This window comes from Ursus maritimus, unplaced genomic scaffold (genome assembly GCF_017311325.1).
Source record: "Ursus maritimus isolate PB19 unplaced genomic scaffold, ASM1731132v1 scaffold_8, whole genome shotgun sequence".
NCBI classification, from domain to species: Eukaryota; Metazoa; Chordata; class Mammalia; order Carnivora; family Ursidae; genus Ursus; species Ursus maritimus.
The window spans coordinates 49,948,366-49,962,539 of record NW_024426996.1 but is presented as its reverse complement, the minus strand read 5'-3'; the positions used below and the strand labels follow the sequence as shown (position 1 = coordinate 49,962,539).

The 14,174-nt window shown below is 46.5% G+C and overlaps 1 protein-coding gene across 2 annotated transcripts; it reads right to left on the bottom strand.

The window, feature by feature from the left end:
* Window positions 1-1,523: 1,523 nt before the first annotated feature.
* Window positions 1,524-14,067, bottom strand: LOC121099754 (RNA-binding protein 47). 2 transcript variants are annotated; one of them, XM_040625432.1, is made up of 4 exons: window positions 12,826-14,067; window positions 11,750-11,956; window positions 8,715-8,917; window positions 1,524-4,286 (listed from the first exon to the last, which is right to left on the bottom strand). In XM_040625432.1, the coding sequence occupies exons 1-4, from the start codon at window positions 13,949-13,951 to the stop codon at window positions 4,056-4,058; spliced, it is 1,767 nt and encodes a 588-aa protein (XP_040481366.1). In that variant the 5' UTR covers window positions 13,952-14,067; the 3' UTR covers window positions 1,524-4,055. The 2 variants fall into 2 exon arrangements, with proteins under 2 accessions (XP_040481366.1, XP_040481367.1); XM_040625433.1 differs by having other exon boundaries at window positions 11,750-11,953.
* Window positions 14,068-14,174: the final 107 nt, after the last annotated feature.

Here is a 14,174-nt window from a genome sequence, read left to right as displayed (position 1 = left end):
TTCTAGACAGTTCTTTAGCCTTCTCTGTCATGTTTGGCACAGCCTTGTAGATAGAACTCCTGAAAACTCCCAGCGTGGACATTGTGAGCGGCTCTACTTAGAGCTGCGAGGTCCTGCAGGCCGAGAAGAGGCATTTTCAGCCATTCGGCCTTCAGTTCTCATCCAAGTTCTCATCCAAGGAAAGAGGCTGCATATGGACACATACTAGAACCCAATGGAAAAGTGCACTGGTAGAGGAAGCTTTTCTTTTCTTTCTCTGGGCTCTGAGGCAGGTTGGTAGCATGACTGGTTTTGTCCACTTCCAGGATCAGTGTACTGTTCGCAAGAATCTGGGACTCGGAATCTGAGAACAGATTTCAGTCCAGGTCCTTACCAGCTGTGTGACCTTGGCCAGTCACACTGCTTACTTCACTGAGTTATTGTGAGGTCCTCATGCAATTAGGGAAGCCAAAGAGCCTAATGAGTGACGTCATCATAGCATTTGTCCCCACCCACTATGCTGTTTATCTGCTCAATCCATGTTCTCCCCCCGGAATGTAAGCTCTATTCGGACGAGGTGTTGTGGGTTTATTCAAGCTGTGGTTGCTACAGCACACAGAACCAACCCCAGTACCTCGTAGAGGAGTGATGCACATTTTGTGGGATTATTCTTTTTCTAATGAGATTTCAAACTCTGTGATTCTGCAATTTGAAGGGCATCTGTACTCTCCTCCTAGAACAAAAAGAAATCAGCAGATCTTGTTGCCCTTGAAAATATTGCCTAATGATCTGTCATCTTGGGAAGTTTGCTGGCCCCTCCTGCCTCTAAAAAAGGGCTTTATCTTTTTAAGAGGAAGAAGTTACTATTCCAAGAAATGTGAGAAGGAAGGCCGTAACCCAGACTGCTCAAGACTAAAAGGTAAAATTTTTTGTCAATGGTAAAGCCATGTGGGGCAAGTTTTTTAGAATTAATTCCAGTGACTACCCATCACCTGCCCTTCAATCACCTGATTGGCTTAGCTAATGGACATTGTCTGAAGGTAGTGATGCTCTCTAGAGAAGAGGGAAGGAAGTGTCCTGCTAACCTTGCTGTGCACTGTGAAAACGAGGAACACAAGGCTTTGGTTTCTGAATGCAATGATGGACCTTCAGGTCACCCAGCACTTTCCCGAGATCACCAAACAAAATGTCACATCAACTGCCTCCATTTAGAGGTCTGAGTGTGGCGCTCTTGGGATCACAGACTTCCTGACAGCAGAGACAGGCTTAGCCACATTCCACTCCAGTCCGGATGTTGAGCAGAATTTGGGCGCTTAACTTTCAACCACCTAACCTCGAGTCTGATGATACTGATAATTCACAGTTTTTACTATATAACCCATCTTCAATGTAATTCCAAGCCAAAATATGACAGTAACTTGCTGGTTTTTCTGGCTGAAAATACTGAACTAGTTGCTTCCTTCCACATTGTAAGGGTTTCTCTTATTTTGTTAGGAAAAAAAATCAGTATAAAGAAAACACAATTTAAAATAAGGTCTGGAAACTGCTTTACAGAAAGCTTTATTTACTACATACATCCTAAGAATGTATTGTAAATGAAGACCTAAATAAATTTAAAAGCTTTTCAAATACAAAGCAACTAAAGATAACTAAACTTCTAGCATGTTTGAAAACAGAGAACACTAAAGCTTTTTTTTTTTTTAACATTTATATAGTTTGTTCTTAACCCTAAAAAAAAAAAAGTTCACATTTCAAGTTATAAACTTATCTCAGTAGTGTATGTGAAATGGTTTTGAAACAGAAAGAGACAGACTATAGAGAAGAGGCTCAGCAACATCTGTTTTTAAGGTAGTCTGGTAGTTGCCATGTTAACACATCTATCTTTTTCTTTTCATTACTTTTTTTTTTTTTTTTTTTTTTTTTTTTTTTTTTGCAAATAATTTACAGGCATATGTAAAATACAGTAAGACCGCTGGGTCAGAGTCTTATCCGGTTAACCTCTGCGACAGCCCTTCACTGGAAGGAGTCCTTTCACACAAAGTCAAGGGACGAGGATCTGATCCAAACTGCATTTTGTTGGATTACTCATTCCACCAGATTCAAGTCTGGAGGCAGCTTGCTGGGTACATCATCAGGAACATTGCACGATTATTTTATGTCATTTAAGAACGATGGAAAGAAACATTAGACATGTTTAAAGGCCTTTGTAGGCACTCAATAATTTTATAGAATAGTTAAATAAATATTGCTTATATATAAAAAATTCATCCCACCCTAAGATGAGGGGGAGGGAAAAGGCATTTGGGACTCTCTTAATTTAAAATTTAAAACAAAACTAAAGTATTTGCTAAAGGCGTGATCCTATCATTAATCCATAAATAAGAATTCAGCCATTAGCAAAAATTCAGTGAGTGGAAAGATTTTCTAGATCTCTAATGTGACATAAACACACAACTGTGTCCTTGCTACCTATTGCACACCTCAAGTCCTTGATGGAGCCTTTAAAAAAAAAGTTCCATGTTGATGTATTTCATAAAGCAGATGACAATCTTAACATTTTACTGTATTTTACATTCACTCTGCTAAACAAAAGCCTTGAGACAGGCACAACACTGCAACAATACATTTACTTCCTAATAATAAACAAAACTTTTTAATAACATTGAAATAAAATGGTTTTACTCTGCATTAAACTATATACCATGAACTTACGCCACAGAAAACAACTAAAAACCTATTTACAAGCTATCTTTTAACTTCTACAGGTCTCTCCTCCTCCTCCTGGATGTGCACGCCCCAAGTCAGCTCACCCCCACCACGTGCACAGCAATGGAGAAAAGCCCTGCTCAATAAACATAGTATTTCCAACACCCCTGACAACCACGGATATTTTGCATTGAAACATAAGGAAGATAGAAGCATAACTTTCTACGACAAGAGTCTCTGAGGGTCTTGTCGACAAAAACATTCACTGTCTCTACAAACTCATACTTCAAAAATGAATAAAATAAAAGCATTAGAAAAGGAACTAAGGTTTTATATAAGACATTAAATAGCTATGCAAAGATATCTTATGGAAACTATTAAAATTTGTGCTTATGCATATTTAGCTATTGAAAATACTTCCCCAACCAAGACCAAAAAAACCCCACAACACAAAAAACCCCCACAAAAACCCAGGAAGAAGTATAAAAGCCACCAATGTTCTATCAGAGTAATTCATTTGCCCTAGACTTGCCAAACTCAGGGGTGGGGCTGGGGCTAGGAGGGAAGGAATGAGTAGGGGGATGGGGAGGGCAAGATACATGGAGAAGAAACAGGGAAACAGGGTAATGGTGGCAGGTGAGAGCTTTTCAGTGTTTGGATTTAGAAGTGTGACAAGTCTTTTCAACGTGGGCTTAAGGAGAGATTGAGTGTTTCCTTCCTTTAAAAAAAAAAAAAAAAAAAGAACCGTCATAGATAACACATGGTAACACCATCAACCCTTAATGCCAACTGAAATAGAGATTTTACTCACTCTAAAATTGCACTTTCCAGTATAACTTTTAAAATAACATTTTATGTAGTATTTTAAAGCACTATGGTTTTGTATCTTTAAATATTGAATATATTTTTCAAAATAGTTCCCTAGCTGCTCAAGTGTGCTTTTCAATATATAGTTGATATATTATCGAAGGTACTACAAAATAGAAATCTCTGGAGTGCAGAAGTTAAGAAAATAACCTTCATACTGAAAATATATCCTTAAAAATACAAAAACAAAAACCTCTATACAAATATACTATGGAGTACAAATTTTTGAGAGATGGTATTAAGGCAGGAACCATTGCAAGTCTCTTAGAAATGTATGAACACAGGCTGCTAAGTTGAAAACAGTCTTTAAAAAAAAAAAAAACCACAAAAAAAAAAAAACGAGTGAAAACTTCATGAATATAAAATCTTTCAGGATGATACTGGATAACATTCTTCACTTTCAGGTCGCACGAGTGTGCGAATCCCGCACGTTCTTTCTTCATAAATAGTCAAGTGTTCCCTCGGGGGCAGTTCGTGGTCGGCGGCCACCCCGGTGGCCAGCGTCAGTACGTCTGGTAGACGTCGTGGATGGGCACCTGGATAGCAGCGGCGGGGAAGGCCTGAGGTATGTAGCCCGCGTAGCCTCCGTACACGGCGGCCGCGTTCTTCTGTAGTGTGGCGAGCGTGGCGGTGGCCGGAGCGGCGAACGGCACGTAACTGGCCCCGTAGATGCCGGCAGTGGGAATTCTCTGAACGTTCGGAGCCACCGTGTACACCGGAGTCATCGGGCGGCCCTGCGGGGAGACAGAAGGCTCCTTACTGAGCGCGCCCGCGGGCCTCTCCCGCGCAGTCAACCCCACTCATCTTCCCGTTCCTGGGGGGCCGAGGTGGGGGCAGGAAGAGGTGAAAGCCAAGGTTTTCGTTCTCGGGGCGGGGAGGCGGACGGGTACAATCAGTCACTGTTGTAAGGGAAGGCGGTAAGGGCCATTAAGGGAAGCCGGAGTGGCGTCCTCAAGGCTCCTTGGAGTTCACCTGGTCAAAGCGCCAGACCTGCCAAGCTAAGGGAGTTTAAACACTCTGGGATCTTCTACCTTGTCATTCCTTTCCAGCGGTATATCCCCAGAGCATTCTAGGAAAGGGAGTTGAGAATCTACCCTTTGCTCAGTTGATCTCACTGTAATTAAAAAAATTGTCCCTCAAATACATGCCAGCTGTCGCCTCAACTCTTCCTTAACTGAAGGAACATGGTGCTTCAAAAATAGGAGAGGAAGACAGACTGTGACAATGTTATGGAACCCACTGGATCGATCTCCGTCGGGGCAGCTTTTTAAGCTGTGACCTAAAAACCCTGTGACCATATACTTCAGCAAGTGTGATGGGTGATTTCGACCATCTCCCGCCTAAGATACGACACCCGCGATATATACAGTTGACCCTTGAACAACACGGGTTTGATCTGAGTGGGTCCACTTTCATGCGGATTCTTTCCACTAAGTTCAGCACAGTATTATGTATGTATTTTCTCTTCCTTATGATTTTCTTAACCATTTTCTTTTCTTTAGATTACTTTACTGTAAGAATACAATATGTAATACATACAACATACAGAGTATGTTTCATTGACTGTTTATGTTATCAGTAAGCCTTCTGGTCAACAGTAGGCTGTTAGTAAAGTTTTGGTGGAGTCAAAAGTTATATGTGGATTTATAACTGCATAGGGGGTTGGCACAACCCTTGGGTTGTTCAAGGGTCAACAGTACAGATGGTTGTAGAGGCTTAGAAAAGGAACCAACTCACTTGGGAAGCTGGAGAAAGCATCTTGAAAGTAGAGACATTTGAGCGGGGTCTTGAAGGGTAGGGAGGAGCTTCCACAGGAGAAGGAAGTAGGGACAGGCAAGCTCACTGCAGACGCCACCTCGAGCTCATCACAGTCCCTGCTACTCGCTCTTCTCTACTTGAAAGCCTAACATGCTATGTTTTCTGAGCAAACAGGTGTAAAGAGTGAAGCTTGTGGTTCAGTATTTCCCAAAGGGTTTGCTCTGGAGCCAGTTCTGGGAGATGCTTTATGGAGAGGGGATTTGTGGTAAAATAAAACACACGCTGAACAGAATACCTAGTGCTCCTTCTGTTCCTCAGAATGCCCTGCAGCACAGGCCGCTGTGGCCTCTAGATCTTCACGCATCTTCAAAATAAACAATTCAGGATATGGGACATGGAGAATTCGATTTTTAAAAATGGTTTCTTCCTGGATTTTCATAAGGGAATTAGTTATCATTCCTTTACAAAATTTGCAAATGAGAGTCACAAAATGACATTCAAAGAAAGTCACCATCTAAGAGCCATTTTTTCCACTGTAACCAAAATAATAATTATACTAAATGATAATAACAACTGAGGGACTGTGGTCTGCTAGGCACTATTCTAAGTGCCTTATTTGTATGATGTTACAGAATCATCACAATCACCAATGACACTTGTACTATGATTATACAGAGAGGTCTGGATGTGTTAACTGACTTGCACAAGGTGACACAGCTTTTAAGCAATGGAATGGGTGACTTTGGAGCCTGCACTTTTAGCCTTGTATTATCTTGTCTCCTCCAACACTAAAGCAACGAATATCTCATTGGCCAGAGAGAAACTTCACAACTGGGAAACGGTGGCTTACAGCGAGACACAATCTTTTCCAAATGCGTGGACATATATTATTTAGCGACAAATGCACAAGGGGATGAAACTGCAGGGAAGGGGGCATTCGAGAGAAACCTTTCCATGTGCTATGGTCCAGCTCAATACCTGGGCTTGGAAGGGTTGAGCATGGGGAGATGGGGGAGGAGGGAAGAAAGGAAAAGACCTCATCAAGGGGAATGGCTATCCCTGCTCTACTTATACCATAGATTTGTGAAGACTGAGAACACTTTGAAAAATAAATTTTTTAAAAAGTCTATGCCAGTAAACATTTTCTTAAATTACTTATAAAGGCTTTATGAAATTGAGGCTATAAAATAGCTAAGCAGGAACATCCCTGAGTACGTGCAAGACAGAGGAGTATGACTGAAGGTTTCCACAGGAAGGTTCTGGAAGTAATGCTGAGAATGGATTTCTAGTGTGGCTCCACTCGGAAAAGTGTTCTATTCACCAATCAGTAGTGCTTAAATGCTCCTTCCTCTGCTGCAGTTTGGCAGACAATATAGGGGTGGGGGCAGAGAGCCGAACATTCAGAGAGCCCAAGGTCAAAGAACTCAGAGGAAGCATGCAGAGTACCAAGATGGCGGGTAAGCACCAAGGCCACACACACTCAAAGAAGTCATTCCTGAGTTCAAAAGTAAGTAGCTCCAGGCATTCTGCAGGATATGTTGAGAAGGAGGGGGGAAAATCTCCATCAGGATCAACTGATAATGACTGTCTACTGAACAAATTCATAAGCAAAGACTCTGAACAGAGACCCTGGTGGCAACATTGAGGGGAGACTGACAAAAGACTGAAAAGAGCCTGTGGTCTAGAGAAATGAATACGAGAACTGGAATTTGGGACACTACGCACCAAGGACAAAAGTTCACGAGTTTCTTAGTAAAGAGAAATTTGAGATTATTACCCAAATTCCACTCAGTGTTGTCTGGAGGTTACTGTAGATACTTACAGTCAGTCCACAGTAGTAGCTATGCTCAGTTGCCATTTCATAGTGTGAGTCATTTACAACCTATCCCTCGTCCTGGCTTTAGGAAGTCCAGACAGAAGGAATACTTGATGACACACTCACAGATGAATACACTTCAACCGGCATAACCCCCTCTGAATAGCACAGTCAAGACTGGGCACAGAGAGGGCCAAAGCGACAGCACTGCCGTGAGGTGGCTCACAAGTCTGGCTCTATTTCAGCATTACTGAGGAGCCGATACAAAACATGGATTCTAGAACCTCACCCGAGTTCTGCCCAATGGGAATCTTCTGGGGTCTGAGTCTAAGAATCTGTTTTGTAAACATACTCCCTGGATAATTCTTATCCAGTTAGGGAAGGGACCCCCAGCCTGAGTATCTGTACTTGTTGACTGGAAAGGTTTTTGAGATTCACTGCCTCACAAAAAGTAGCTTTAACACGATTTTTTGTTTTGTTTTGTTCGGATGAATGACATATCATCTACAGGTATTCTCTACGTGCTATGCACTGAAGATAACAAGGAAATGTAAGATGTAACTCTCAGTCTAGAGGAACTTCATGAGCTGGGGAGATGGAACATATTAGCAATCATATGCCCAGTTATAATGTGGGTGATGAGAAACACAGGACACAGGATTTCCAAGGCTAGGGTGGATGGGAAAGATTCTACAGAAGCCACGAGACTGAAGACACCATTCAGAAGAGAAACTATAGAAGAGGCTGGAACAGTAAGATTGGACCGGATGAAAAGGAATGGGAACAGCTGGGTCTACTTGGAGGAGAGGATTAAGGGCAGATTTTGTGAAGTTTCATATACCTGTATCTCTACAGAGTTCTCTCTCCACGCACACTCTTACAGACCTGTATATGGATATACATGTTGAAATACTCATGCACAGGTGGGGGGGAGAGAGAGGACTTTATTATTTTTTTTAAGATTTATTTATTTGAGAGACAGAGACAGAGAGAGCGAGCGAGCACGTGCTCAGGGTAGGGAGGAGCGGAGGGAGACAGAGAATCTCAAGCAGGCGCTGCTCGGAGCACAGAGCCTGATGTGGGGCCCAATCTCACGACCCTGAGACGAAAATCAAGAGTCAGAAGCTTAACCGACTGAGACACCCAGGTGCCCTGACAGAGAGAGCTTTAAAAAAAACAAAAACAAAAACTTCCTTGAGCTGCAATTTGGAATGTGAAAATGTGAGCTATCTGCCTGGACTTTGGGAATCTGCCCCTTAACAGTAAGAACGTGAGTTAAAAATTATCCAGCGTCATAAAAAAAAATCGTATGTACAATATCGTGACACTGTGAAGAATTACATGTGTCATTTTTGCATATCACTTACCATCTTTAATACAGTGATGACATTAGGGTAGTACAATTATTATTTTAAACTCGTCTGTCCTGGCATGATTTATAGGACCCATTTTTTCGGTCGCCCCATCCCATGCTTCATCAGAGAGCTAGGCACACAGCTAATTCTCCTGCTGAGCGGGAGGGAGGAATCCATGATAAAGGGAGCCCCCCCCCCCCAACAGATGTCGAGGACCCCAGCAAGGGCTCTACCTGGAAAGGTGGAGGCGTGGACACGGCAGGAATGACGGCGGCGGCGGCGGCGGCGGCGGCAGCGGCGGCGCTGGCGGGGTCTGGCTGCACGGCGATGGGGCTGATCATGTGCTCCATTGTGTGGATTTTGCCGTCTTCGATCATTTTAGGGGCTGGTGCTGCCTGAAACATGGAATACTGGGCCCCGATGGCAGGGATGGCCACTGCAAGAGAAGGGACAGGGAAACGTACACGCTTGAAAGTCCCCGAGGAAGATCCGTCGCTTTCCTGCTATTTTTCAAAGCCAAGTGTGGCGGTCATGGGCCTCCCCTGCTAACTAGTGCTCCCTCAGTCTGGGCAACAAGGCTCTACCCAGGAGGGAGAGAGGGGAGCTGGCAGGGACGTCCTGCTCCCTGTTCCTCCTACAAAAAGAACCACATGGGTACGGATGGAGTCTCCCAACAGATGCTTACGGGAAGATGTCTAGAGTTTAGGTGTCTGCACCAACGTTTTTCCTACTGCTTCTAAGGAGAAATCTCATCTTGAATCCTCTCTTGATGTCCTGCAGCACAGGAAAGGGCCTTTTTTTTTTTTTTTAAAGATTTTATTTATTTGACAGAGAGAGAGAAAGAGAGAGTGTGCATAAGCAGGGGAGCAGCAGAGGGAGAGGGAGAAGCAGGCTCTCTACTGAGCAAGGAGCCCGATGTGGGGCTCGATCACAGGACTCTGGGATCATGTCCCCAGCTGAAGGCAGATGCTTAACTGACTGAGCCACCCAGGCACCCCAGGAAAGGGCCTTCTGACTGAGAGGGGAGGCTCACGGTGAGAAGTGAGATCAGAGGCTCAAGGCCCACCAGGTGCGAGCGAGAGTGAGCAGGCCGGCCCCCATCATTCACCTGGCCCATTACCAGACCCGTCACCCTTTCGCTTTCAGGTTTTAAGAAGCAGGTGCTGGTGAGGGTTTCCTTCTGGGAACTCAGAGGTCTGTGCACGACTTCCCCACTCTGTGTTTCAGATTTCAGCATTACTGATTCAAGGAAAAATACTTAATAAAAAATGGCAAATTCCCTCATTTTCTAATGTCCACTCATAGTAGAGAAGCAGCAGAGTGGCTGGTTTTAGGATGGGTCCTGCCAGCTCAAAGATGTGCTTCTGTGAGTAAGTCCAAGGGATTCTGTTTTAACCAGGAGCTCAAACAGACAGCAGTTAATGAATGCCAACATATGACAGAGGTAACAAGGACAAAATTCTAGCCCTGGTTTTGGAGGAGTCTGTGAGTCTGTGGTATGTGTGCGCGTGTTGAAGGTAAGCAAGAATATAAAGTGTATACACAGTGGGCTTTCATCTGTGTTTTTTCTACAAGTGTAGGTGTATTTACTCTAATACAAGCAGGCTTGATACGAGGTGAAGAGACAAATGACTGCAGGCTAAACAATGGGATGGCCTTTCAGAAGATGGACCTAAAACCTTAACCAAATCCTTCACCTGCCTTTGCAATCATACGGTCTTGTGGCCAGATACTTCACCAGAAGTTCTAATTTTCTGGATGAATGAGAAATTGAGGCCAAGGGGATGGGGACCTGAGGTGATCAGGAGTTTCAGCTACACTGGGGTTGTACTGAGTAACTCTAGACTGTTTTGGCTGTCAGCCCACAGGAATTTCTATGTCAGGCCCCAGGACACGACTATACACTTAAAGATGGTTTAAGAGTTCTTTTGTCTAGTTAAATCTTAAACTACTGCAACTTGCCAACAGGAGTCCCTTTTCTAACAAGCAGAAGTGACAACTCCCATATCCAGGCTCTGTTTTATGGCATTACAGAGAAATACACGATCAGTTTAACACTGCTTACAGTGTCAACGGCATTTATAAAGAAATCCAATGTAAGGAGTCACTTGACTGAGAATTTGCAACATTTTTTCACAGGCAAAAAGCAAAATAAATAAATAATAAATGATTATATATATATATATCTCACTGGATTATCAAAAGGAAGCTCTACTGGGAAAATGCTTTTTAAGCCCTACGTGGCAATGCAAACCTATGCCCCAAACCCAGATTCCTTGAATCTTTTAGCTAGGGGAAGGAGTGTACAATCCTCAACCAGAAGAAAAACAGAGCAGCTGAGCTTCAAGGGGAAGATTCTCTCCAAGAGCTCGTCAATCTACCCTCCCTGGAAGCAGGAAGAGGGCTGGAGGAGGACTGCTGTGATTGTCCACGAATGGATTTTCCCTGTGTTTGGATGCCTGTGTGATGTGTGCTAATAGGGAGCTGGTGCACTGACGCTCTCTTGACGGAGTTCCTCGCAAGTTAGGATCAGAAAGACCTGCCTCGTGTTAGGTGACCAATGGGCACTATTAATACTGGCAAACTGGTCTGTGGGGCCTGGAGTTGAAAGCAAAGTTCAAGGTTTCTGGCTTGAATTACTTGAGTGTCCCTTCCCCCAATCTACTGATCCAGCGAAAGGGAGAGAGAGAAGTGCTCGAAATCAGAATCCAGGAAGTGAGCAGCTGCAAAAACTTTCATTGCTGTCTTGTTCCCAGGTGTTCTGGTTTGTTCTAAGACCATGACAAGGGACACTTGTGTTTCATGCTCCCGAAAGGGAATTTTCTACCCTTTCCACCAACTCTCGGAACCGGCGATCAGCTATACCCTCTGGCCGCTGACTGCTCAAGGAGGGAGAAGATAGTTTGAGCTGGCAGAAGATACAGAAGACCCCCCCCCCCAGTCTTCTGTTGTCTTCCTCTGCCTCTCCCCCACCACTCCAACTCTGCCTACTTGGTCACAGATGGAGAAAGAGCCTAACAACTGGTGACACCCACTTGAAAAACCCACTACTGGGAAGTTCGACTTGAACATGATCAGGGCTAGACCATCCCCTTAAGCTCTAGAGAAGAGGACTCAGGAGGCCATAGTCTTTGCCTCACCTCTGGCTGTCTGTGAGAAGAGGAAGGCAAGTGTCAATGAAAGAGCCTGAGAAAACCTTGGGGTCGCTTCAGAGAGAGCGCTGGGGTTTCGGCTGAATGGATGCATTCTATCTCTGGTTTATACTGACCTGTACCAGGTTTAATGGCAACTGGATTGACGGCAGAGATTTCCAAATTCGGTACAAGTTCATATCCTTTTTCTTGCTGCTTTCCTTTCCCTTCATGATATCGGCTATATATACCACGGCCGGCTGAGTATCCCCCGAGGTAGGAACCCCTGGGCCCTGGGGCTCTGTTGCCAGCCGCACCTCGACCCCGGCCTCTTATGCTGCCTGCTTATAATAACAACACAAAACATGATGAGCATCCGACAGTGACTGTGCAAGACGCAGATCTTACTCAAGCTTCTTGGTGTTCAGGTGTTTGCCCTGAGTCTAAGTTGCAGGTGGTGTGTAGGTGCTCTTCAGTGAGCTGGTAAGATGCTTCCAACATTCTATTCCAGCCCAGGTTCCTACCCTGAGTACGTCTGCTTAACGCAAGAGAGGAACTGGCATGGTGAGTTCCCAGGACTGCGAGTGCAACTGCAATGAAGAACCACCTTCAAGGGCTGTAAGAAAGTTCCATCTGGAAGGGGATCTGCTGGTGCACCTTCCTCATTTTATGCGTGAGAAAACTGGCGGAAGGAGGTTAAAGAGACTGATGAAAGTCACAGGGCCAGTTAATCTCATGACAGCAGGACGCAGAACCTACGTATTGGTTTCCCGGTGTAATGCCTGGTTTCATGACACCCTAGCCAGTAAGTTCACCACCATCACCACGCCAACAACATCCTGCTTCCTACTCCCCAACATCCTGAAGATTTAATTCCACAAGGGGGCTTTAACCTAAGTACCCAGAGACTGGCAGACTAGCCCCAAACTGGGTAGGCCCTGCAGAGACAATATGCAGGAAACGCTTGCATGCCCCCGTGATTTCACCGCTCACCCCATGTGCAGGAACGACCTGTATTTCCCTCAATGCTATGGAAGCGAACGCCCGAAAGTGCCGGTGAAGAACAGACCCCCGAACCGACCCCCAAAGGAGGGTGGGGAAGTGGGGGGAGGAGCCCATCTACCAGCTCAGCAAATCACAGCCCCAACACCCCTGACGCTGCCCGGGCCGCGCGGCTCTCGGGGGCCTCCCCTGCAGACCAGCCCCCACTAACCTTTCACAAAGTAGTCTCTGTTGGGCCCGATGAGCGCGTTGTAGGGGTAGCCGTAGTAGGCGAGCGTATAGGGGTCACAAGAGTACACGTAGCTGGGCTGCTGCACCGCCGCCTCGGCCGCGCCGCCGCCCTTGGCCGCCTTCTGGTAGCGGGAGTACTGCTCCTTGTCCACGGGCTTGGCCAGCGTCACCTCGAGGCACGAGCCCTCCAGCTCGGTGCCGTTGAGGTTGTTCATGGCGTGCACGGCGTCCTCGCGGCTGACAAAGTGCACGAAGGCGTAGTCGCGGATCTTCTTGACGCGCTCCACGCAGCCCGGGTTGAACTGGCCAAAGCTCTTCTTGATGGTGTCCTCCGTGGTCTCGATCATGAGGTTGCGCACGTAGAGGATCTTCACGGTCTCCATCACGTCCTCGTCCACGTCGATCTCGGGCTCGGCCCAGTCCACGGCGATCTGGTGGCCCCACAGCTGGATGCGGCCGGGCATGAGCTTGCGGCGCGCCATGGCAGCGGCACGGTGGCTCTCGTACTCGACAAAGGCGAAGCCGCGGTTCTTCATCTTGTCGGCCGCGCTGGCGTAGACGATCACGTCCAGCACGCCCTCGGTGACCTTGGCGATCTCCTCCAGGATCTCCTCGCGCTTCTTCATCTTGGGGATGCCGCCGATGAAGAGGCGGCAGTTGTCCACGCTGCAGCACACGCCGAGCAGGCGGCCCGGGCGGATCTCGTAGTTGTTGAGCTCGCGCACGGCGCGCTTGGCCTCGCTCTTGTGGCAGTACATGACAAAGGCGTAGCCGCGGTTCTTGCCGTCGAAGTCCATCATGAGGCGCAGCTCGTAGATGCGGCCCACCGCCTCGAACACGGGCACCAGCTCATCCTCGTACACGTCGCGCGGGATCTTGCCCACGAAGACCTCGCAGCCGCGCTGCGGGTGCGGACCCTCCCAGCCGGGCGGCGGGCCGCCGTACTTGCGCTGCCCGTTCTCCTGCACCATGCTGTAGCCCGTGCGCTCCATCAGCGCCAGCAGCGCCGCCTCGTTGGGCGCGCCGGCCACGCCCTCCGGCACCTTGGCCGAGGCCGCGGCGGCCGAGTCGCTGCTCATGGCTGCGGTGGAATCCTCTGCGGTCATAATGTCAAAGGCATCCACGGCTGGAGGAGACCTGGGGGAGGCAGAAGGGAGGGTGAGCGTGGAGTCCGCACCGCGTTGAGCCTACACCTGGCTACTTCATTCTTTTAAGACATGAGAGACTCACGCGTAACTAGCAGGTGGTTAGATGAGAAATAAATAATACAGCAGCTCGAACAGAGTCCAAATGAGTCAAGTTGTTTTGCAGGAAAAACCAGAAGTGACT